The sequence below is a fragment of the Echinops telfairi genome, unplaced genomic scaffold (genome assembly GCF_000313985.2).
Source record: "Echinops telfairi isolate 266 unplaced genomic scaffold, ASM31398v2 ScPeMD7_18;HRSCAF=68, whole genome shotgun sequence".
NCBI lineage: Eukaryota > Metazoa > Chordata > Mammalia > Afrosoricida > Tenrecidae > Echinops > Echinops telfairi.
In genome coordinates, this window is record NW_022103915.1 from 67,319,719 (window position 1) to 67,342,932 (window position 23,214).

The 23,214-nt window shown below is 41.0% G+C and overlaps 2 protein-coding genes across 2 annotated transcripts; one reads left to right on the plus strand and one right to left on the minus strand.

The window, feature by feature from the left end:
* The first annotated feature begins 4,174 nt into the window (after positions 1 to 4,174).
* FBXO33 (F-box protein 33) lies at positions 4,175 to 23,214 on the plus strand. The gene is given in 5 exon segments (XM_004698552.3): positions 4,175 to 4,304; positions 4,307 to 4,766; positions 18,262 to 18,372; positions 19,006 to 19,691; positions 21,182 to 23,214. Coding segments are annotated over 5 exon segments (1,659 nt in total). The 3' UTR covers positions 21,454 to 23,214.
* On the minus strand, positions 10,082 to 12,142 carry LOC115868712 (60S ribosomal protein L37a-like). The gene is made up of 2 exons (XM_030885001.1): positions 11,834 to 12,142; positions 10,082 to 10,138 (listed from the first exon to the last, which is right to left on the minus strand). The coding sequence occupies exons 1-2, from the start codon at positions 12,140 to 12,142 to the stop codon at positions 10,082 to 10,084; spliced, it is 366 nt and encodes a 121-aa protein (XP_030740861.1).

Consider the following 23,214-nt stretch of genomic DNA (forward strand, 5'->3'; position numbering starts at 1 on the left):
TAAATAAGACCCACTCCCTTCTGATAAGGATAGTGGTGGTCTGTTTACTTGTAGGAGATATTAGAGAGGGCTAACCCGCCCAAGGATGACCAAGGTTAGATAGCCATTATCAGCTGTCTAGATCAAGCAGACACCACTGTTTATCCCACAACAAATGTGGGCACACCCCTAGGTCATCCCCCTCCTATTGACTGTATTGCCTATGTCGCTACCCCTCCCTGTGACTTAGGTTATTGTCTGCTATCAGGGGACTTGCGTGCCTCCCAGAATAGTAATTGTCTGCTTTATTGTATGAGACACGAGAATGATCAAACTTGTTCAAGAATGAAATGTATTGCCCCTTTCTGTGATGTATGACTCTGTAATCAGATCCCCCTAAAGTGATATGATGCGTGGTTAGCAATAAATAATGAGGCTCCCTGGTTCTCGGAGGGTGGCTGGAGAAGGTGGCTAAGGAGGACGAAGCAGCAGCTTCTTCTCTGACAGTTAAGGCCCCTCCACGAGGACCATCAAGCCTAGCTGAGGTGTGCAATGCTACCATGAATTGCATCTGACTCCATTACTTGACTCCATCCTTTAACTCTCATGCTCTCTGTGACTTTACTATAATCTCTACTTATTATCACTGTACAATTGCGCCTACCGAACCTGTGATGTTTTGTGGGGTTCCCTCTTCCCTTTAACCCCACACCTACTGATAATGGTTCATATGGAGAGCCAGAGAACAGGTCAAAGTTAAGCTGCCATCCTAAATCTAGGACCCGCCTATCTTGTCACATGTATACTGCCAATCCCTCCTCTTCCTATTGCGTTTAAGTCCCTAGACCACCCCCTCTCACTGCTGTATAACCTATAGTGCAACCCCTTCCTGTGATGTATGTCTTTACCTGTAATCAGTGGGCTTGCACGCCCCCAAAAGGCATATAGGCCTGGGCTAGCAATAGAGGCCTCTCTTACTGCCCTCTCCCTCCTCCTCCTCTCTCTCTGGTCTCTCCCTCCCTGGCCTCTCTTCCCCCTCTCCTCTCCCGTTCTTCCCTTCCCCCTCTCTCCACAGGACCACTAAGCAGGGCTGAGGTGAGCAATGCTACCATGTAATTTGTCTGATTGCATTATTGTAATGTCTCTTCTATCGCTCATGCTCTCGATGACTTTAATATAATATTTATGTATCTCAACCATACAATTGTGCTTACTGAACCCGAGGCTAGTGGGGCGGGGGAGGCTGGCTCCCCCACCTAATACTACACACTGCCACAGGATCCACAAGACTTTCCACACACTGGCATGTGATATCCCTGCATTCAGCATCATTGCATGTCTTGCATGAGTCTGAAGAGGTATTTATAGACTGGTATCGGATACATGGGCTAATATCGAACTTATGGTCTTGATATGGACTGTGCTGGGATGTTTTCTTAATATACAATTACTCTTTAACATAGAGCTTTTTCTTATACATACATGAGTGTCCCTGGATTTGTTTCTTTAGTCAACCTGGACTAACACAGATCCATGGGTGCAGGAGGAAGACTTTTTGCTTAAGGAGAATTGAGTTTATGCTAATGGTAGAATAATTTTTAAAAGGATATCAATAATGGTTGTATACATGAAGAGTATAATCAATGGCACTGAATTATATATGTAGAAGTTGTTGGGAATATGGGAATATTTTGTTATGTATATTTTTGCTATAATTAAAAATAATTACACTAATAATGAGTTCAAGAAGAAAATGTTCTAAAACTGTGGTAATGATTGTACAACTCTTGTTGATATGATTGAACTCTGAATTGTATGATATATGGAAGAAGTACCAATAAAACCGTTAAAAATATATACAGGAACGAAAAGCTAACCAAGAAGCAGTCAAACAAATACAGAAGGTGAGTGGTGAACTATTCCATAGGACAATTAGCCTAGCATCTGACAAATCAAATTTAAAAAAAATAAGGCAGTGTGTATGGTTATCTCAGAAAGAATGGACAAGCTGCCTTTCCATTTATCCCAATGGGTCACCAAGTGAAAGATTTTAGGAAGCACTGCCTAAAGGAGGCTTCTGAAATCTATGAACCTCCTGAAACTGTGAAATTTTAAACATGGGTACATTTTTTTCCAAGAAAAACAGCTTTCAAGATTCACATGGAATATGTTGGTGTTATTTGGTGCACATGAAATAAGACACCCTTAAAAGTTGAAAAGGGGCCCTGGTGCTATAGTGGGTTACTGCAGGGTTGGAAGTTCCAAACCACCAGCTGCTCCTCTGGAGAGATGAAACTTTCTATTTCCATAAAGATTCACAGTCACGCAGTAGAGCACCGGTGAAACACACAATATTCCTCTGGTTCCTTGAGGCTTCTTCACCCCCACCATGGCCCCAGTGATGCCTCTCACTTCAGACTAGACCAGAGCATGTAAGTAAGAGATGAGAGATAAGAGCTCAGGACACACGCAACCCAGGAGCAGGAATGGGAAGAGATACAAGATGGGAAGGATGAAGTGGGGGAGGGGGGGTAAGGGAAGATAGGGGAAACTGATCGACACACAACCACAGACAGGGGAAAGATGGAAACCATGGGGGAAGGGAGACAATAGTTGGTGTGAGGCATGGAAATAATTTAAAATCTATCAAGGGGTCACAAGGGTGGGGGAGAAGAGGGAAAAAGAGGAACTGATACCAAGGTCTCAATAGAGTAACTGTCTAGAATAGACAGAAAAGAATGATAGCAACATATGTACAAATATGCCTGAAACAATTGATGTATGGATTGTAATAAGCATTGTAAGAGCCCTCAATAAAATGCTTTTTTTTAAAGATTTATTTATAGTCATGGTAACCCTACAAAGCAGTTCTACTCTATCCTACACAGTCACTATGAGTCAGAAACGACTTGATAGTGAGTTTGAGATCTGAGTTTGAGGTGATTTAATGGGATACACGTTAGGATGCTAACTGCAATCTAGGCAGTTCAAACCCACCAATGCTCCTCAGGAAAAAGATGCACTTTCGGTTCTTAGAGAGATTTATAGCCTAGGGAACAAACAAGGGCAGTTTTACTCTGTCCTATGGTTTTGTTACAAGTCATCATTGGCATAAATGGAGTTTGCCCTCCACAATAATGGAAACTTCTAGCAGAACAGCTTCCTCGGGTTTTCCACAAAAGCAAAAGGTTGTTCCGAGATCATAGTTAAGGTCTTGAAGGAACAGCCCCATTAAAGCAATCCTCAATTATTACATAAATCACGGAATCCTTTCTGACTTCACTGACCTTACGGCCGGAGTTAACAATCCACAGGTTTGTTCCAAAAACTGTTCTCAAAATATGGGTTACGAACGACTTAAAAGACGACGTTTACCACCGGCGCTTCCAGGAGTCCCCTCCAACTGGGAACTAACCCCCTCCCTCAAGCCTGCAGTGGCTGCGAACACGCAGAGCCGAGATTCCTCCGCCTTTCCCCGCACAGGGCTTCCTCCCCCGCCGGCGAGCGCGGGGAGGTCCGCGCAGAGGCGGTCACGGGGAGGACGGTCCTCGTCCAGCCTCCGACCGGCCTCTCTGACCCCGCTCCTTTCTTTCTCCCGCCTCGCCCTCGAGTCCGCCCATTCCCCTGCCTTGGCGCCCTACTTGGCGACATTCTCATGGAACGAATGAGGAAAATCTTGCATGGCGGCACTGAGCTTCAAGTTCCACGACTTCCATTGCCCGATGATTCTGAGGGCTGGGCTCGCGCAGCGACCACTCTAAAGCGGGAGGGGCCACCTAGCGCGGGAACCAGGCCGGCCTGCGTACGTCAGGCGTCACGTGTCGCGGCTTCCTGTCCTTACCGGCCACCGGCGGCACTCTTCCGGAAGTGGCGCCCGTCAACGCCAGGCTCCTCCCACCTCGGCGACGTCAAAGTCAGAGCGTACCACCGCTCTGCCTCGGATCCCCAGCGCGGGTGGGCTGGTGTTCTTTACCATACATCTCGCTGGTTCGGGCCCACAAACAGCATACGCCAGGGTTTTGAATCTGCTTACTGAACAAGCTCCTCGGACACACGCTGAATAGAATTTGAGAGGTCAAAGGCAAGATGGCTGGAAACCTCCCCTGCAGGAACTTTCCCCCCTCTCCTCTCCCGGTACTCCACTTGGTTCGGCCCGGGCCCTCGACGGGTTCCGCCCACCTCTTCCTTGTCATTGATGTTGTTGTTCTTGTCAGTGCCGCAGCCCCGACCGCCGGGAGCTCGAACCCGAGCGGGGGCCGCCCGGGTGGGGCGGGGGCGGCGGCAGCGGCGGCCGGGGCTGCTCCGAGGGCTGCGGGGGGAACCGGGAGCCGGCGTCGAGGCCGAATGGCTCTGTGCGGGCAGGCGGTGGGCGCCGCGTCGCTTCCCAGCGAGCTGATCGTGCACATCTTTTCCTTCCTGCCCGCGCCAGACCGGCTGCGGGCCTCGGCCTCCTGCTCGCACTGGCGGGAGTGCCTCTTCTACCCGGCGCTCTGGCCTCAGCTCCGCATCAGCCTCCGCGTCTCTCCCGCCGAGCAGCCCCGGCTCGAGTTCCTCATGCGTAAGTGCGGCTGGTTCGTGCGGGAGGTGCGCGTTGAGTTCACCGCCGAGAACTACACGAACGGCGGCGGCGCGGGCGGCGGCGCGAACAGCGGCGGCGCGGACGCCGGCACGGAAACCGGCGGCGACGAAGAAGGGGAGGCCTTGCAGCTCTCATCCCGTTGGCTGGAAGTGCTGCGCACCTACTTGAAGCTGGTACTGTGCGTGCTGGTCAGCATCCGGAACAACAGGTATGCTCTTCCTGGGCCCTGGCTCACCCCCGCCCCCCATTCTCAGAACTCGGGGTCGCCGCCCTCCCTCCCTCACCCCAGAATAGATTCAGAACAGACGCTACCGGTCCATTCGCGGAGGCACTGTCTGCAGGGACTAGGGGTGTCCGTCCTAACTCGGCGATTTCCTTGAGACAAGAGGACATTGCGGGACCGCCGTAGTACTTCGTGAATAGTATTTAGCAGACACCATTCCTGACACCTTCCGGGACTCCTTCATCTCCATGGTGGTCACGGATGGAACTGACCGGAAGCGTCATTTCTCATTTTACAGATGGAATAGCTGAGGCTCGGAGGCCGAGGCCTGTGAGTCTTGGGAGAAACAAAATGTAGCCCGGGTTTTCTGGCTCGTATCTGCCTTTTTGAAATTGGTAATTTTCGGGGGAGGGGGGGTGTATTCTACAAGTACTTCATAGTAGCGAGAAACCTACCAAAAGACACCTCTGACAGCCATTTTCTTGCAAGAATAGATAACTGGGCCAAGCCCAAAGAGTAGTAGTGTTCGTTAAAGGGGTCAGGGAAGAGGTTGATCATGACGGTTGACAGTCCCTCCAGTGGACTCAACTTGTGGCAGTGATTCACCTAAAAGAGCCACACTATAGCCTGGCGGGGAGGGCGGTGGGGAGCGTGCAGCAAGGAGGCAGGGCAGACTCAGCAGAGTAAGCATCCGAATTTTACTGTAATTCTGAGACTATATTTTAACCCAGTATCCTAATTTCTTTCTCCTCCCCCTGCTCCATATCCTATTAAATGTTCCCGTATCTGGAAATTCCAACTAACCTTACAGTTAAACTCATACTTGGAAGAAAATTCAAAAATGGAGTATCAAAATCAGCCACAATAGTATAGTTAATACTTCACCTCCACTACTTCATTTGATCCTCCCAGTGACCCATTGAGTTAGGTCAGTAATTATTCATATTTTATAGAAACAAAACAAACTTAATGGTCAAGTAATATTCTCATTGTCATACACCATCATTTTTCTCCAAGGTCGGTGTCCTTCTTTGCAATATCTATGTATACCACCCGCAATATGTTGAAAGGGGTTGATAGCAACCCCTTTAATGAGGTTAATATTAAACCCCTGGTTTAATGTTCTCTTGCTGCCATTTCATTCATTTAACAAGAATGCTACAAAAACCTACCATGTGACAAGTAGTGTGTTCATTTCTGTGAATTGAGTAATGAGTCTGATGACAAGAAATCTTTACTATCAGAATTTCAGATTCTTAGTGACCCTATAGGATAGAGTAGAATTACCCCTGCGAGTTTCTGAGACTAAATCTTTACAGGAGTAGAAAGCCTCATCTTTCTCCCGAGAAGCATCTAGTGGTTTCAAACTGCTACCCTTGGGGTTAGCAGCCGAACGTATGAGCCACTAGGGTTCTTGCTGGCTTAATGTTAGTCCATATGATATATATTCTAATTCTACGTCTGCTTCAAAAGGGTAGGAGATAAAACTCCAGATTGTCTCCAAATAACATGGCTCCATCACTCTTGTACTCGGTATATTTCCCCAGGTTTTCACATAGTGAGCTATTCTATTTCCTTTTTATTTTATCTGACAAGAGATTGTTGGAGTATAAATTGGTCTAAATTGGGTTGGAGACTCTCAGAATTGATTAATCAACTGACCGACTGACACTCGTATAGAAGCTGAGTTTTTCAGCACATTTCTAATGCAGTTTTTGTGGTTAAAATTAGGTGCTTCTGCTGATATTTGGGTCAGCTTATACTCGAGTATATATGGTATATGTCATGTGGACCAACTGACACACATGCTAGAAAGAAATCAGTGTTATTTAATGAATACTTACTACCAAGACAAAGATTGGTGTTAATTTAGTGAGTATCACCTGGATTTTTGTTTCATGATCATATAGCATCTCTGTGCAACTATCCAAAGCTTGTATGTCTATGGCTCTAGTGGTGCAGGGGTTATACTTTGGGCTGCAATCTGCAAAGCCAGCAGTTTCAAAGCACTTTTCGACCGTTAGTAGAAGCCTTTGTGGTATAGTGGTTACTTGTTGGGCTGCAATTGCATGCTTGGCAGTTTGAAGCCACCAGCAGCTCCTCCGGGGAAAGACTGGGCTTTTTACTCCTATAAACAGTTAAAATTTTGGGAATCCACAGGGGGGTTTCTGTGAGTTATCATTGCCTGGATAGAAGTGAGTTTGGTGTGGTTTTCTATTGCTGTAATCAGTTACGGTCTCAAACTCGCAGGGTCAGCTCTGCCTTGTCCTAAGCCAGGGGTCCCTTTGAGTCAGCAGCAACTCAATGGTAATTGGTTTGATTTGTGTAGTGGCTCCTTTCTTTTAAATTGTTTTAGTAACTGTTAAAAGTGTATGTATTTTTTTGAGTGTATGTATTAACATTTTATAGACAAAGTAGAGGTATAGTATATCTTCACTTAAAAAAAAATTAATTCTCTTCTCCTCTCTCACTTCTACCACTTTTAGTAACATCCCAATCTCCCTGCCCTAAGGCCAACTAATGCTTTCTCTTCTGGGACACTTAGCTCTTTCACAAATAATACTACAGTTTTATGCTTAATTTTTAAAGCTTTTTATTGTGAATTAGGTAAAGGTTTACAGGGCAGATAACAGTTATAGATTCCACGATTGATACACATTTGTCCCAATTGACCCATTGCAATCCCTCAATGTACCACCCCTTACCCCACTTCTTCATGTTTCCTATTTCCATTCTTCCTTCTGTCCTCATCCTCTGGACTTTGTCCTTGCTGAAAGACTTCCCTTATGATTTGAAATGGTTAATTATTCTAACACAAGGGTGAGTTCAGTTCCAGACCTGAACTAAGGCTCCTGCCAGTACATGTGGTCTCTTATGAATTTGAATTTAGTTCCACCCCACCATCCAAGATCTTATATTGGGATCCTTTTCAGAGCAGTTGGTAGTAGTAGCCAACCAGCAACTAGTTGTTCTAGTCTCAAATTGATGTTTGGGATATTAAGTCCATTGGAATAATTGTTTCCATATATCTTTGAATTTTCATTAGTCTTCTTTCCTCTGGATGAGGAGAGACCAAAAGCTGTACTTTAGATGGCTGCTAACAAGCCATCAGACCACAATTGATACTCATCAAAGTAGGATGTAGATTATGGTCTTTGAGAATCATGTTATGCCAATTAACCTTGGTGTGTACCAAGGCTATGGTCCTGATCACCCAGGCCCAGCATCTTATTCCTTTAAGGTGTTCGGCTGTGTCTAAGAAATTTTCATAGCTTTGCCCCACTGTATGCTCTATCACATTCATGGATATACTTCTATCCAGTGTAAATACACATGTACAAATAACCTCTGTCAAAGCTGTATATATTTTTGTGAGCTCTCCCTGCTACACCTCTTTAGTCTGTAAGTCCAAGCATCTACTTGCAGGTCATCACTATTTCAGGATTGTATTTGTAATAGTATTTCCTCTGTTGCATTAACTTTTGCAAACCTCCCAGTGTCTTCCCCTGCCTCCATATTTTTTCTTACCTCCTCCTTAGTGTATATCACCTTGCCTTTCTCCCAAGTTAGTCCTTGTCTACCTTCCAGCCTGTTACTTCCCATCCTCCCTTCCCTTCCCATCTCTGGGAACCGTTACAAAATGTTTCTTTCAGTGTACAAACATTTTCTTGACTTTTTATTACAGGGTTCGCATACGACATTTGGCCCTTCATGATTGACTAATTTTACTTAGCATAATGCCCTCAGGTTTGTCCATGTTGTGAGGTGTTTCGCTGATTTCTCATAATTCCTTAATGTGGTATTCCATTGTGTGTATGTACCAAAGTTTACTTATTGGTTTCTATCTTTGTCGTTGTGAATAGGGCCGAGATAAACATAGGTGTGCATGTATCTAATCGCATCACAGCTCTTACCTCTCTTAAGATATATACTTAGAAGGGGGATTGCTGGATCGTGTGGTATTCTCTTTCCAGCTTTTTGAGGAGGTGCCAGGCCACTTTCCACAGATTGTACCCATTTGACAATTCCCTTCCCTCCACACGCTCCACTAGCATTTGTTGTTAACTGTTTCTTGAACTTTGTCCTTAATGCTGGGGTGAAGTGATACCTCATTGAAACTTTGATTTGTCTCTCTCGAATGGCTGATAACTGCATTTCTCCTTTGTACACTGCTTGGATGTCTTCTTTGGTGGAGAGTCTCTTCATGTCCTCTACCCATTTTTTATTTGGATTGTTTGCCCTTTTCTTGTTGGGGTATTGAATTTTTCTATAAATTATAAATATTAGACACTAGTCTGATAGGACATGCTGAATTTTAAGCATGTCTTGTCATCTGCTGTAGGAGTAGTGCTGTGTACATGTTTATTGTTTATGTCTGAAAGTATAGTATAATTGAATGTATCATTTATACTAATGATATTTCAAAGGATTTTTTCCTTTGTAAATATTAGTTTTGAAAATGGTTTTTGGTGATATTGCAATTATTAATATGTATGTTAAAGCATAAAGGGAACTAGGTTCCTTGTACTTTCAACAAATTTGAAAATTATGTAAACCCAATGGTTTATTTGGGAACTCTCATAAAGCAAACCCTTAAGGAGCCCTGGTGGCATAGTGGTTACGTGTTGGGCTGTGATCCTCATGGTTGGCAGTTTGAAATCACCAGCAGTTCTTCCGGAGAAAGACTGGGCTTTCTACTCCCACAAACAGTTCAGGGAGGTCTCTATGAGTCAGCATTAACTCAATGACTGTGAGTTTGGTTTGGAATAAAGCCTTTATTTCCTTACATGACCACTTAAACTAGATAGTTCTGAGGTTAATCTATGGGAGCAGACAGCCTCGTCTTTCTCCCTAGGAGCCTGTGAGATTATGGTTAGTGGTCCAGTGCATACCTGACACGACTAACAGAGCTTCAGGTCTTCCGAGGTGCCACTAGCTCCCTCTCTACCAGCCCAAGCCAAATCCGCTACTGAGTCAGTTCTGAAGATTCATAGCAACCCTAGAAGGCCTCATATGGTCGCTCACGTGGTGGTTGATGGGCTCAAACAACTGACCTTGCAGTTAGTGTCTAATTGTGCATCAGGAGCCGTGTGCACCGGGCTCCGCAAATCACATTTGAAATGGGCTCCTGCCGTTGAGTAGCTGAATCTTTTAATTCGATTGAATTTTAATTTAAGTTTTAAATAGCCTTATATGACTAGTGTCTACCATATTGGAATACACAGCTTTAGAGCCCAGAAATAAGTCGCTGCCATAGAATAGTTTCTTTGCTATCTTTCTTAGGATCAATTAGCTAAAAGCTAATGCCTAGAATTTGCTTTATAAGTGTATTTAATGAATGTCCGTCGAAGAATTTCCTAAGTTTCAAAGGTTACATTTAGAAGTTATAATGAAATAAAATTAATGTTAAAACAGCCTATTTGACATGCTATTAAGACATTGTTTTAACAATAAGAACAAACAAAACTAAAAAAAAACAAACAGGAAAACGGTGTACAAAGAAACAATGAAAAATAATTTGATTCTCCTTTTTCTCTCACTACCTACATTAAATCAGCAAATCCTCTTGGCTCAACTTTCAAACCCATGTGCTTTTCATCTCCCCAGCCTCCACTCTAGTCAAGTACCACAGTCTCTTTCCTAGATTACTTCAACTCTTGTTCCCTCTTAGAGTGTACTCACACAGAAGCCTGGGCGCTTCTCTTAAAATGCAAAGGAGATCACATCAATACCTTGCTAAATTGTTTTCTATTGCTTCTATTCTTAGAATATAGTCCAAACTTCATTTTATGGGGTGTACAAGCCCACATATCCCCATTCCATTCTCCTTCCTCCTAGTACCTCTCAGTTCATCGTAGCACCTTTCTTAACCCTCACTTGTCTGTACAACTGCTCAAACTGGCCAGATTTGTCTAGTTAGGCCTCGGTGAGTGCAAAGGGCAGTGGTGGATCTGTGGTAGAATTCTTGCCTGTCAACTGGGAGACTGGTTCAGTACCTGGCCAACACACTTGCATAGTAAATGGAAGCTTGCATGTTGCTATGATACTAAGCAATATTCAAAGAAGTTTCCAGACTGAAATGGGCTAGGAATAAAGGTCTGGAGGTCTTCTTCGGAGAATCAGCTTGTAAAAAATAACAGTCCAGGGCAGTGTTTTGTCCTGCTATGCATGAGTAGGGGGGCAAACTTGATGATGGCAACTGATAAGGCCTTGGTAATTATTGTTCCTTGTTTGAAAAGCTATTCACTCAGATATTTATTTATTTAGTAACCACTTTATTGGGGGGCTCTGACAAATCTTATAACAATCCATCATTCAAATGTATTAAGCACACTTGTACATATGTTGCCACCAACATTTCCAAACATTTTCTTTCTACTTGAGCCCTTGGTATCAGCTCCTCTTTTTTCCCCCTCCCTCCCCCAACTTCCCACCCTCATGAATCCTTGATCAATTATATATTATTGTTGTCATTTCGTGTCTTAGATTCCCCATTGTCTCCCTTCACCCACATTTCTGATATGTGTCCCCCTGGGGGGTGGGCTATTGTGTTAGTCAGGGTTGACTAGAGAAACATTCATAGACCCTCAATATGTATACGAAAGAGCTTTATATAAAAGAGCAATTGTATATTGAGAAAATATCCCAGCCCAGTCTAGGTAAGCCCCTAAGTCCAATATTAGCCCATATGTCCAATACCAATCTATAAAGTCCTCTTCAGACCCACGAAATAACATGCAATGACGCTGAATACAGGAAGATCTCAGGCCAGTGGGTGGAAAGTCCTGTGGATCCAGTGGCAGTGTAAGCATCTCAACGCTGCCAGGTGTCTCTATGTGGCTCCTCCAGCTCTAGGGCACTAGTGTAGCCCCCTGTGTCTTGTCAGCAGGAATGTCTTCCAGGTAGTGACCATGTGTCTTGCCTCCAGTGAGCTATTTATCTCCTTAGCGCCTCCAAATGAGGTCAAGCTGCCACCTGATTGACAAGCTAAACTTCACCCCTTCACTCTTTTTTTTTTTTCTTTTTTTTACATAAATTAACCCATTTATTACAGGCCATAGAGGTTTCAGATGGTGGAGCTTCTCCTGGTCTTTCAATTCCTTCAGTCTTCTGATGGCAGACTTGACTGGGACAGCAGAGGTGGTGTTGTAGGTCCAGGCTCCACCAGCTACTGTCTTCATGCAGGAACCGCAGGGCCAGATGCCCACAGCACGCCTCTTCATCTTGGTTTTGCTGCAGAAGGAGCAAGCATACTTGGCATGGTGGCTGATTTCAATTTTCTTCACCATTTTCCTGAGGGAGGCACTGTAACGGGTCCCATATCTGCCCACGATCCTGACCTTCTTGGTGCATTTGGCCATCTTGCCGCAAACTAGTCCCAGGCCAGAGGGCCACCCCTTCACTCTTAATAGTCTCAAATGGACAACAGATTATGTAACTACTACAGCTATATATCCAACCTTCTGACGGGTTCCCCTTTACTTCCTTGCCCCACCCTCCATCCCCAACATCCCCCTACCCTCATGATATTGCTGCTCCCACTACTGTTCTGTAGGTTTTATCTGTCCTGAATTCCATGTGTGGAAAGCTCTTATATATACCAATGTGTGTACTCTGGTTTAGTCAGATTTGTAAGGTAGAACTGGGTCATGGTAGTGGGGGGCAGGAAGCATTCAGGAACTGGAGGAATGGTGTGTGTTTTGTCAGTGCTATATGCTGCACCCTGGTTGAATCATCCCTTCCTTGTAACCCTTCTGTGGAGGGATGTCCAATTGTCTATAGATGGGCTTTGGATCTCCACTCCAATCCCCCTTTTTCACATCGATATAATTGTTTGTTATGGATCTTTCGATACCTTAAAGCCCGTGGACACCTCAGAATCACACAGGCTGGTGTGGTTCTTCCATGTGGGTTTATTTGCTTCCTGCTAGATGACTGCTTGTTTAACTTTAAGCCTTTAAGACCCCAGACGCTACATCTTTTGATAGCAGGGCACCATCAGCTTTCTTCACCACGTTTGCTTATGTGCACCCGTTTGTCTCCAGCGATTGTGTTGGGAAGGGGTCACTCAGATATTTAGATGGTTGACTCTTGTCATTGATGTTACAACTCAAAGCATTTTCGTGACCATTCTAATACTACCATCTTATTACTCTTTATAACAATCCTTTTTGTTTTTAAATTGTGACATATTCACAATCTGAAATAATTTCTTTTGTTTCACTTATTTGTTTCTGTCAGTGTTATCCCTCTAGAAGATGGACTCCATGAGAACAGGCACTTGTCTTTGCTGACTGGCACTAGCAGAAACTCAATATTTGGGGAAAAAGTTAAATTGCGTATAACTATCATTGTTGATAGGTCCTATATAAATTAGTCAAGATTAATGAACTATCCCAAGGATGCCACAGAACACATTAAAACTGAAATAATTATTCATAAGGCTGCTCAACACCTTTATTTAGCATAGAGAAAATCATATTTTCCATTGACAGCTTTTTGTTGAGTTATTATTGCTGTTGTTAGAAGATAGCATCTTTGGAGAAAGACCCAATTCCACTTAACAGCAGTTCTCCCAGGAGGTTCATTTCTTTGAGAAATAGAATGAATACCTTCCATCTCAATTAATGACTTTGAAGCTTTTCCTATAAAATAATTTAAATTTCTCAATTTTGAGCTAAGTAGTGTGGTAAGAATACACAATCTCACTTCTTCACTAAGTAACTACCTTCTTGGGCCATGCAGACTGGCTAATTCCTGTAGTCATCAAGTGATTCTGACTCATGAGTCCTATCAGAAAGTAGAACACCCCCTGGATATCCAAATCTGAATCTTAACAGAATAAAACTATCATATTTTTTATCAACAGTAGTATACATGTGGACCTCACTGAATAGTATGCATAGAAATTAAATGGAAACACGTTTTTTTGAGACAATGGAAAAGTTTGATTTCATCAGAAGGCTAGAGGCCTACTGTGTTCCCATTAGTTTTTCATTTGTAATTTCAAGTTGAGGGTAAAGAAAATTGGAACAAGTCCTTGTGAGCCAAATTATGAGTTTGAGTACATTATATCCCACCTGAGTTTAGAGACCATCTCAAGAATAGGTTTAATACATTGGCCATTAATGACCGAAGACCAAAGTTATGGATGACGTCAAGGACATTATACATGAAGAAAGCAAAAAGATCACTACAAATAGGAGAAAAGACTAAATGAGTGTTAGAGACTCTGAGGCTTGTTCTTGAATGTTGTGACTAAAGTAAATAGAAGAAATGAAGAAGTTAAGAATTGCACAGAAGATTTCTAAGGCAGCTTGAGAAGAAAGAGTAAAGTATTTTAATTAGGCATGCAAAAATCTGGAATTAGAAAACTAGAAGAGAAGCATTTCTCAAGCTGAAAGAACTGAGAGAAAAGAAAAATGCAAGCCTCAACTTGCAGTACTGAATAGTTTCTATGGGCAAAATCAGGGGCCCTGGTGGTATGCTAGATTACTGGTTGGACTGCTAGCTGCAAGGTTGATGGTTCAAACCCACCAGCTATTCTGTAGGAGAAAGATGAAGCTTTCTTCTCCCATAAAGATTTATAGCCCTGGAAGCCCTGTATAGTGTTGGGGTCCACACAAGGGTACTAGATTGGTTTGGGGGTTATGGGCAAAATATTAAATGACAGCAACCAAAACTACTGCCATCGAGTCACTTCCAACTCATAGGTGGCCTATATAGAGTGTCTGAGAATGTAAATCTTTACAGGAGCAGTCTCCTCTTTCTCTCTCTCTAGCGCCCCAAAGCTTTGAATCCCCAACCTGTGGTTCCACTAGTGCTCCTTAATGAATGATACAGAACACATCAAAAGAATATGGAATGCATACACATGTCACTATTCGAATCAAATTAGCCAGTTTTGAGCCATTTTGGTGACAGTAGCACATGATCAAGAATCAGTTACATTGAAGTAAGTCCAAGTTTTGTTGAAGGCATTGCCAAAAAAGCAATGCTTCAGGAATAGACAAAATACCAGTTGAGATGTTTCAACAAATCAAAGAGGCATGATGCTGAAAGTGCTCATCTCTATCACAATATTTGCTAGACAACTTCTTGGTCAACTAACTGGAAGAGATCCACATTTGTGTCCATTCCAAAGAAAGGTGATCCTACAGAATGTGGCATTTATCAAACATTCTCATTAATATCCAGACAAGTAAAATTTTTGCTGAAAACCATTGAAAAACAATTGTATCAGTACATGGATGGGAACTGACAGAGATTCAAGCCAGATTCAGAAGATTATGTGGTATAAGGGATATCATTCCTGATGTCAGATGGATATTAGCTAAAAGAGAGTACCAGAAAGATGTATACTTGTACTTTACTGACTATGCAAAGGCATAACATTGGGAAGAGTGGGAATCCTGAATATTTAATTGGGTTCATGTGGAACCTGTATGTAGACCAAGAAGCTGTCATTTTGACAGAACAAGGAGATAACTGCATGGTTTTAAATCAGGAAAGGGGTTTGTCAGACTTATATTTTTTCACCAAACTAATTATGTATGATGAGCAAATAATTAGAGAATCTGGGCTATATGAAGAAGAATGCAGCAGCAGGATTGAAGGCTCATTAGCAACCTGAAATATAAAGATAACTCTTCTTGCCGAAAATTAGGAGTACTTGAAGCATTTGTCGATAAAAATCAAAGACTGCAGCCTTCAGTATAGATTACACCTTAACATAAGGGAAACAAAAATCTGCACAACCAGACCAGAAAACAAAAACATGATAAGGGAATCTTGAAGTTGTCAAAAGATACCGTTTTATGTGGATCCACCACCAACATAATCGTGGAAGTAACAATTAAGAAATCAAAAGATATATTGCTTTGGGAAGGTCTGCTACAAAGACTTCTTTAAATTGTTAAAGAGCAAAATGTCACTTTGAGGTCTAAAGTACACCAAACCTAAGCTGTTGAATTTTCAATTGCTTCACATGCATATGAAAGCTGGACCCTGAATAAGGAAGACCAGAGAAGAATTGATTCATTTGAATTATGGTATTGGTGGACATTTTTTAATAGACCATGGAGTGCCAGAACAACAAACAAATCTGACTTGTAAGAAGTACAGCTAGAACACTTAGACGTGAGGATATCAAGACTTTGTCTCACATACTTTGGACACGTAATTAGGAGGGACCAAGTCTCTGGAGAAGGACATCATGCTTGGTAAAGTAGAGGATCAGTGCAAACAATAAAACCCTTCCAGATGGATTGGTGAAACTCTTGGTCCTTGGTTCCCTTGATTTTCATAGCCCTGACTTTTTACCAGCTTATCTAGCCATGACTTCCTAATCTATCATCCAGTCTTCTCCTTCAGTGTTTTAATTGTTGGGGTTCCTCAGGAACTCTTTACCTACGTTTTTTGTTCTCTTTCTGTAAGCACTATTGCCCTCCTTCATGTTTTCAGTTTTCACCCAGATAACTGCTACACTCCAAACTTGGGATAGTTTACTTAGGTCAACATGTCTAAAGTAGGGCTCATACTTTAACTCCACTATCTCCTCTTCCTCCCCCTGCCAAAAAAAACCCCCAAAACCTGAAAAACTTTGTATTCATATGTAATAACCCTTGTCCCATAGAAAACCTCTCCCATCTGCAATTCCACAGCCTGGAACATTTAAGTTATTCTTGACTCTTTTCCTTCCCCAACCCTTAGAGCTGTCTAACCCAGTGCCCATTCCTTTCTTACTCTTTAAAATACCTGGAAGCCTTCTTTCCACCTCTGCTACCAAAACCATTCTCTCCTCTCTATTACAAAGTACTCTCTTGAGTAAATGGTCCTGCCCTCCTTTCAGCTGACCTGAAATGATTCTGACCAGAGCAATTATTGGAGTTCCTCAAGAAGTCTCTAGACACAAATTTCATCATTTTATTCCCTGCTTAAAATGATTAGGGTGTGAAGAGCACCTCATTACTTTTACTTTCCCCAAAAACAAACAGATTATTTCTAATTTGACATAGGATACCGTCCATTCCCACAGCCTCACTTCCTTTTCTGCTCACCCTCCCACTGTATACTCCAGTCACTCTGGATGCCTTGCAGTGCTTCAAGCTTACTTGGCTCCCTTCAATTCTTGGCTGCACATATGACTCTCTCCCTACTGTCCTTTTCTTAGTTAACCCCCCACTCATCCTTAAGATCACATTTTAATCCATCTCTATGGAAACTTCTCTAATTTATAGTCAAATACCATCACCGTGTGCAGCATCTTTTACTTGTCTTTCACAGCACAAGATCACTAGAGAATTTTTTTAAATATATAAGGTAATAATTATTCTTTAAGCTGAATTTTAGAATCATCAGCTTTTCAGTGAAATTAAGTTTATTAATTTTGGAAAATAACATTCTCAAGAAATTTTACTTTCATTGTGTAAGGCATAAAGTTAGTAAAATACATTAATAGAATCTCTAGCTCATTATTATTGATATGAAGGGGTTTTTAAAAGTTTGTTGAAAAACTCCATTATTTTTATTGTTTTATTGTTGTATTCTTTACATATCCTACAGTTTAATCATTCAGTCATATTACGAAGAGATGTACTGTCATCACCGCAGTCAACTTCAGCACATTTTTTCTTGTACTCGTTGTTAGCTCCCTATTTCCCCCTTTTCTCCCCCTGCCATGCCCCTTGGTTATTATTAATCCACTAACGTTTAATTCCATTTTCCACAAACTTTTTAAAAGCTTCCTTGTATATAGGAGTATTCTTAATTCCTGCTTTAATCTTTATCCAGGTTTTTTTTTCTTTATTGGTTTTCTCCTAATTTAGAATTTTACTGTTAGAAAAGTTATTTTTGTAGCTAAATTTATCTAGAATTCAAAGATGTTGGCATAGATTTTTTACTTTCTCTGAGTGGCACAGTGGTTAAAAATGCTTGGCATGTAACCAAAGGTGGGCACTCTGACCCCACCAGCCTCACAGAAGAAAGATGTAGCAGGCTGCTTCTAGGAATACTTACAGCCTGGGAAACCTGTGCAACAGTGCTCTGCTGACCTGTAGGCCCACTGTGAGTTGGTACAGAACATTTACCAAATTGGCTAAGTTAATTGCATGAGAAAATAATATTATAACCAACATCTGTAAAAAATGTAAGGCTTACCTAGCTTCTTCTTAGGTAATTTTCTTATTTGTGTATCCTTAAACATGATTAGGTATGTATTATTATAAAGAAACTGAGTCTTGGGGACATTAAAAGGCCTTTCTGTGATCATTAGAATGTTGAGTTCATAATTCAGTCTTCGTATCCCAGTCTTTTAAGTCTTAAGATTTTTCTTTTTTTACCTCACTGCTTTTTATTGTATGTATACTTTGATCAGACTTGAGTTCTATGTAAGATAGAAGATGGAAACATTTATAAAATATCGTCTTTGATAAAATATTTTCTTCAGTTGTTTAGAAAGTTATTTTAAATCTTGTTACAGGAATCTTCAAAAATTTAGTCTTTTTGGAAACATAAGCGTTCTTCAACATCAAGGAACTTTGTCAAATGCATACCTCAGCAAGGTGGACCCTGATGGCAAAAAAATTAAACAGTAAGTTATATAGTTGGTTAGGATTTTACTATACAATAATATCCATAATTTTTTTTCTTCTTTGGTATTTTTTAATCATTGTTTCAGTGGCTCATCCATCGCATCATAATCCATACTAATTTTCATATTTTTAATCCTTTCTGAGAAATTGTAAAACTCAATCAGAAGAGTAATGATCTTTTTTTTTTTAATCTTTTTTCTAAAAAGAACTGTTATTCTGAAACTGTCTTATGAAATATGGTGATCTGCATATGCCATTTTGTCATAAATCTTGAAGACAAATCAAAAAACTAACTGAATAACTATTGTTATATAAGACATTTATTTTCTTGCCTTTCCTAGAACATGAGTTGCATGTGCTCAATCTTTTCTATCACACTGATGTAAAATGCTGCTTATCTTAGATGAGGAACATATTTTTATAAGTGTAATGCATTCTTTGTTTAGTAAATCTTATATTTTCAGGTGAATTTTAAAGTTATTTATGATTTTACTTGTAAAATGAATATAAAATAACTAATGAAAGGTCATTTTCAACATTGCATGTCATTCTTTGCCTATCTGCAGAAGTCAGTATTACATGATTTGAGCTAAATGCAAATGAGATCATTGTAGCCTGTATTCTCCTTATAGAATTCAGCAGCTGTTTGAAGAAATACTGAGTAATAGTAGGCAACTGAAGTGGCTTTCCTGTAGCTGTATGCTGGACACAGTAACCCCGGCGTCGCTGTCATCTCTCGCCACCTCGGTTGCCAGCAGCGTGGAGCACCTGAGTTTACTGGACAACAGCATTCCTGGTAACAGCACTCTCGTTACTGCAGTTGAACTGGAGCGGTTTGTGAATCTGCGCTCACTCGCCCTGGATTTCTGTGACTTTACAGCTGAGATGGCAAGAGTCTTAACCGATAGCAACCACGTGCCTCTGCAGCGACTCTCTCTCCTGGTCCACAATGTTTCCGTGATGCATAAGACTCTAGAGCACATGCCAAATGATGAGCACTGGAAAGCCCTGTCACGAAAGAGCACCAGCTTTCGGGTCTACATTATGGCTTTTGATATCAGGAGTGAAGATATGTTAAAGATTCTGAAACCCAGTATACCACTAGAGAGGATTCATTTTGACAGCTATATCACATGTGTTTCAGGGGCTATTGTTGATCTTATATCCAGGCAGTATGACAAGTTCCTCACTCATTTTACATTAATGAATGATGTGATTGACACGTCTAATTTTCCAGATCTTAGTGACAACAGAAATGAAGATCCATTAGTTTTATTAGCATGGAGGTGTACAAAACTTTCTCTTCTGGCAGTTCATGGTAGGTAATTTTTGCTTACTATTATTTGTTATGGGTCTTACATTTAAGACATTTTATTGCAGTGAAAAGATTCCATTTTATAGTGTTCAGAAATTATCTAACACCTTGATATGTAGATTCTTAGCATTGCTACTCTCTGAGGTAGATTGCTAACAAATGGAACCATCATATTTTAACCTGAGAGGCTCTGTTCCCGCTTCTCCTTCCTTCTGCCATGAAATTGGTAAGTCCGTGCCTTTCACAAAATCATCATTTGAAATGTATGTGGCTAAAAAATATGTCTACTGGCAATAAATATATTCCTTCTGATCACAAGATCCCTTAACAACAAAGTAGAAAGAAGAGAAAGTTGTTATGTTTTCATTTTCACCACCTTATATTCTAGATTCAGGATATCAACATAATTGATTTATGTGATTTTTTTTTTTTTTTTTTACCAAACTCAATGCCATCAAGTCAATTCTGACTCATGACAACCCTATAGGACAGAGAAGAACTGAACCCAGGTTTCTAAGACTAACACTTTATGGGCGTAGAAAGCCTCAGCTTGTCCCACGGAGCAGCTGCTGGTGGAAAACTGCAAGCAAAACTACTTCACCACCAGGGTTCCTTTTTTTTTTTTTTTTTTGGTGAGAGTTCTGTTAAGTAGATAATACTTATTTCCTACAAGGGCCCTTCTTCTTAATGCGAACTATCTCACAAGGAGTTGCTATCCTGAAAAAGTGATTATAGGATACAAAATTAAAATTCTATGAATGTCTTAAACTCTTTATATTCATTTCACTATTTTTGTAACCTGCACTTATATGTGGGAATGTATCCTTTCAATTTGGCCAGTGATCAGAGAGAGAAGCAAAGCATAGACCAATATTCTAAGTAGTAAACAAAGTGGGGATTTTATATAGACTTTTTAAAAAAATGTTTGGCTATGTAAAAGTTATTTCAAGCCTGACTTTTTTAAAAAGATTTTTCCTGAAGAAATAAAATTTTAGATATGAAGGCACTTCATGAAGTTCATGGATAAATGGAATTAAAAGATAAGGGTGTTAGCCCATGAACTTTTTAAAGCCCCCGTGTATATGTAGCTAAAGCCCTCTCACGTCCTTCCATTCCTCCCCAGAGGTAGCCCATATTCTGAAATTAGTATTTTTCATTTCCATGGCTGTTTCACACTTTATATCTTTACTGCTGACAAATACCAAATTGTCTTTCAGGTTTAAAATCTCACTTTAGGTCTCTGGCAGTGAAGCATAAACTCACTGCCGTGGAGTCAGTGCTGACTCGTAGTGACCCTATAGGGCAGGGGAGGACTGCCCTGTGAGTTTCTGAGACTGTTTCCTCCTTATGAGAGTAGAGAGCCTCGTCTTTGGATGATTTTCTAATAGAGTGCATGTAGTAGTATCAGAATAGGCTTGCATCACTTAGCAATTCACACCCACCATTGTGTTCTTGGAGACAGTAGCAAACTTCATGCTTGTTTCATTTTTCAGGTTACACAGTGTGGGCACACAACCTCATTGCCATTGCTCGCCTTCGTGGCCCTGATCTAAAAGTGCTTGAAGTCACTGAAGAAAGCATTGATTTTGACCAAGGCGAACTGGCCGACCAGGATGTGGATCCCGTGCATAACCTTATTGAGCAAGTATCCCTGGGCTTGAATCAACCCTGGCATGCGGTGATGGACATTGAATCACTCAGTGTCTTCACTGAACCGAATCGTCATTTTTACAGAGAGATGCAAAGCTTTAGCAAAGACATTTAGCGGTTGTTGTTTTTTAATGTACAATTCCTGTGATTACATATGCAAGTAGGGTCCTATTTTGTTTTTTCCAGTAGTGAATTTACCCCTTTGTGCTGTGTTTAATCAGTATTAGCTTTATAGAATTATATATGTATATTCTACTTCTTGATCAAAGAATTTAGTCGGGTATTGGTTTAGAAGTTCAAAGTGACAACATACAGGGTTTTCACGGTTAATGGACTTGTTACCAAACCTTAAGGATATACAACCGAAGGTTGTCTGAGGTTGCTGGCTAACTTTATTTTGCACTGAGTTTCTCTGCCTTGTTGATGTTTTTACTATTGGTGTGTCAGCGTTCATAGCACACGAGCCAAATTATTTTTATACATATATAGATATTTACCCATAGGCTGATGGATTTGTATGCAGTGCATTACATTTATGCATTCTGATAGCATTTCATTAATTTTGATTTGAAATGTATGAAGGGAAGATACTTTGATCCCAAATAAGTTACCTTTAACAGAAAATCCAAATTTTTAACTTTCATTACTCATATAATAGTTATATCACCAAGTACCATTCTCAATTTTGTATAGTACTAGGTTAGAATATTGCTTAATTCTTTTTTTAATGCATTTACATAAACACGAAAACCCAAACTGTTGGATTTTTTAAAAAGCTATATCCAAATTAATTTTATTCATCAAGTATATTATATATTCAAGTTAGTTAGCTTTTTAGTCCAGATTTTAAATAGGGAGGAAGAAAGAAACTGTATTCCAGGGTAAAACCTCCAAAAAGGAAGTCAAACAGAATCATAAACACATAACTTTCAGACAAACATTAGTCGTGAAATCCCTAGCAACAAGTCACTGGATTTTCTCTGTCAGCGCGCGTGTCAGCTGCCAAAGAATAGACTTAAATGAAGAAGTGCCCACATGCTGGCAGGGGCCGGCCCACTCTGGCCAGCTAGATACTGCTAGATTGTGATATTTAAGGTCGATTTTCGACCTGTGGTACACAGCTGTGCTGTGGCTCAGTCAGCAACCTCAGAACTCTGAAAAAATAAAAAAATAAAAAAATACCATGCACCTGTTTCACTGTGAATAGTGAATGTAAAGGAAAGAAAGGAAGAACTGAAACTTGTTCTATCACAGGTATGAGCTGCTATGACACATGAAGAACATTCCATGAAGTATGTTTTAAAACCTTGTTATATCTGAGAGGCTTTAAAAGCCGATTTAACTGTTTCAGGGCAACCGCGGTACAGACGTGGTCTCTGTGAGACTTCCACCTGACCCCAGTTTTAAATGGTACGAATGTTGTGCATTTAATGTTAAAGGACAGTCTGCAATAATAAAGTAAGTAGCCAACGTGGGTGCCCAGCAGTGCTGAGACCTGGCTGCTCTATTGTAAGCTTTGGAAACACAATTTATGCAACAGATGTCCAGATATGATTCTATTTATGGAAAAAGTTTATATGTTTTACAAATGGTTTTACCATCTTATATAAAAATGACCTTTTGACAGGTGTGCACTGTTTTGTCTCCAGTGAGCACATACCATGCGGATTTTATATGTACATCAGTAGTGTGAATCCACTGGCACAGTGTGTGTAAATGCCAGATGTGGTGAGATTTTACCATAATGTGAGCAGATAACTAACTCCTGACAGAAACTGTAAGGAATCCAGCTGAATGTTTGACCTGATGACTGATGTTGAATGGTTTATGTTAAATGTATATTCTTTTAATCAATGAATAAAGCATTAAAAAGTGA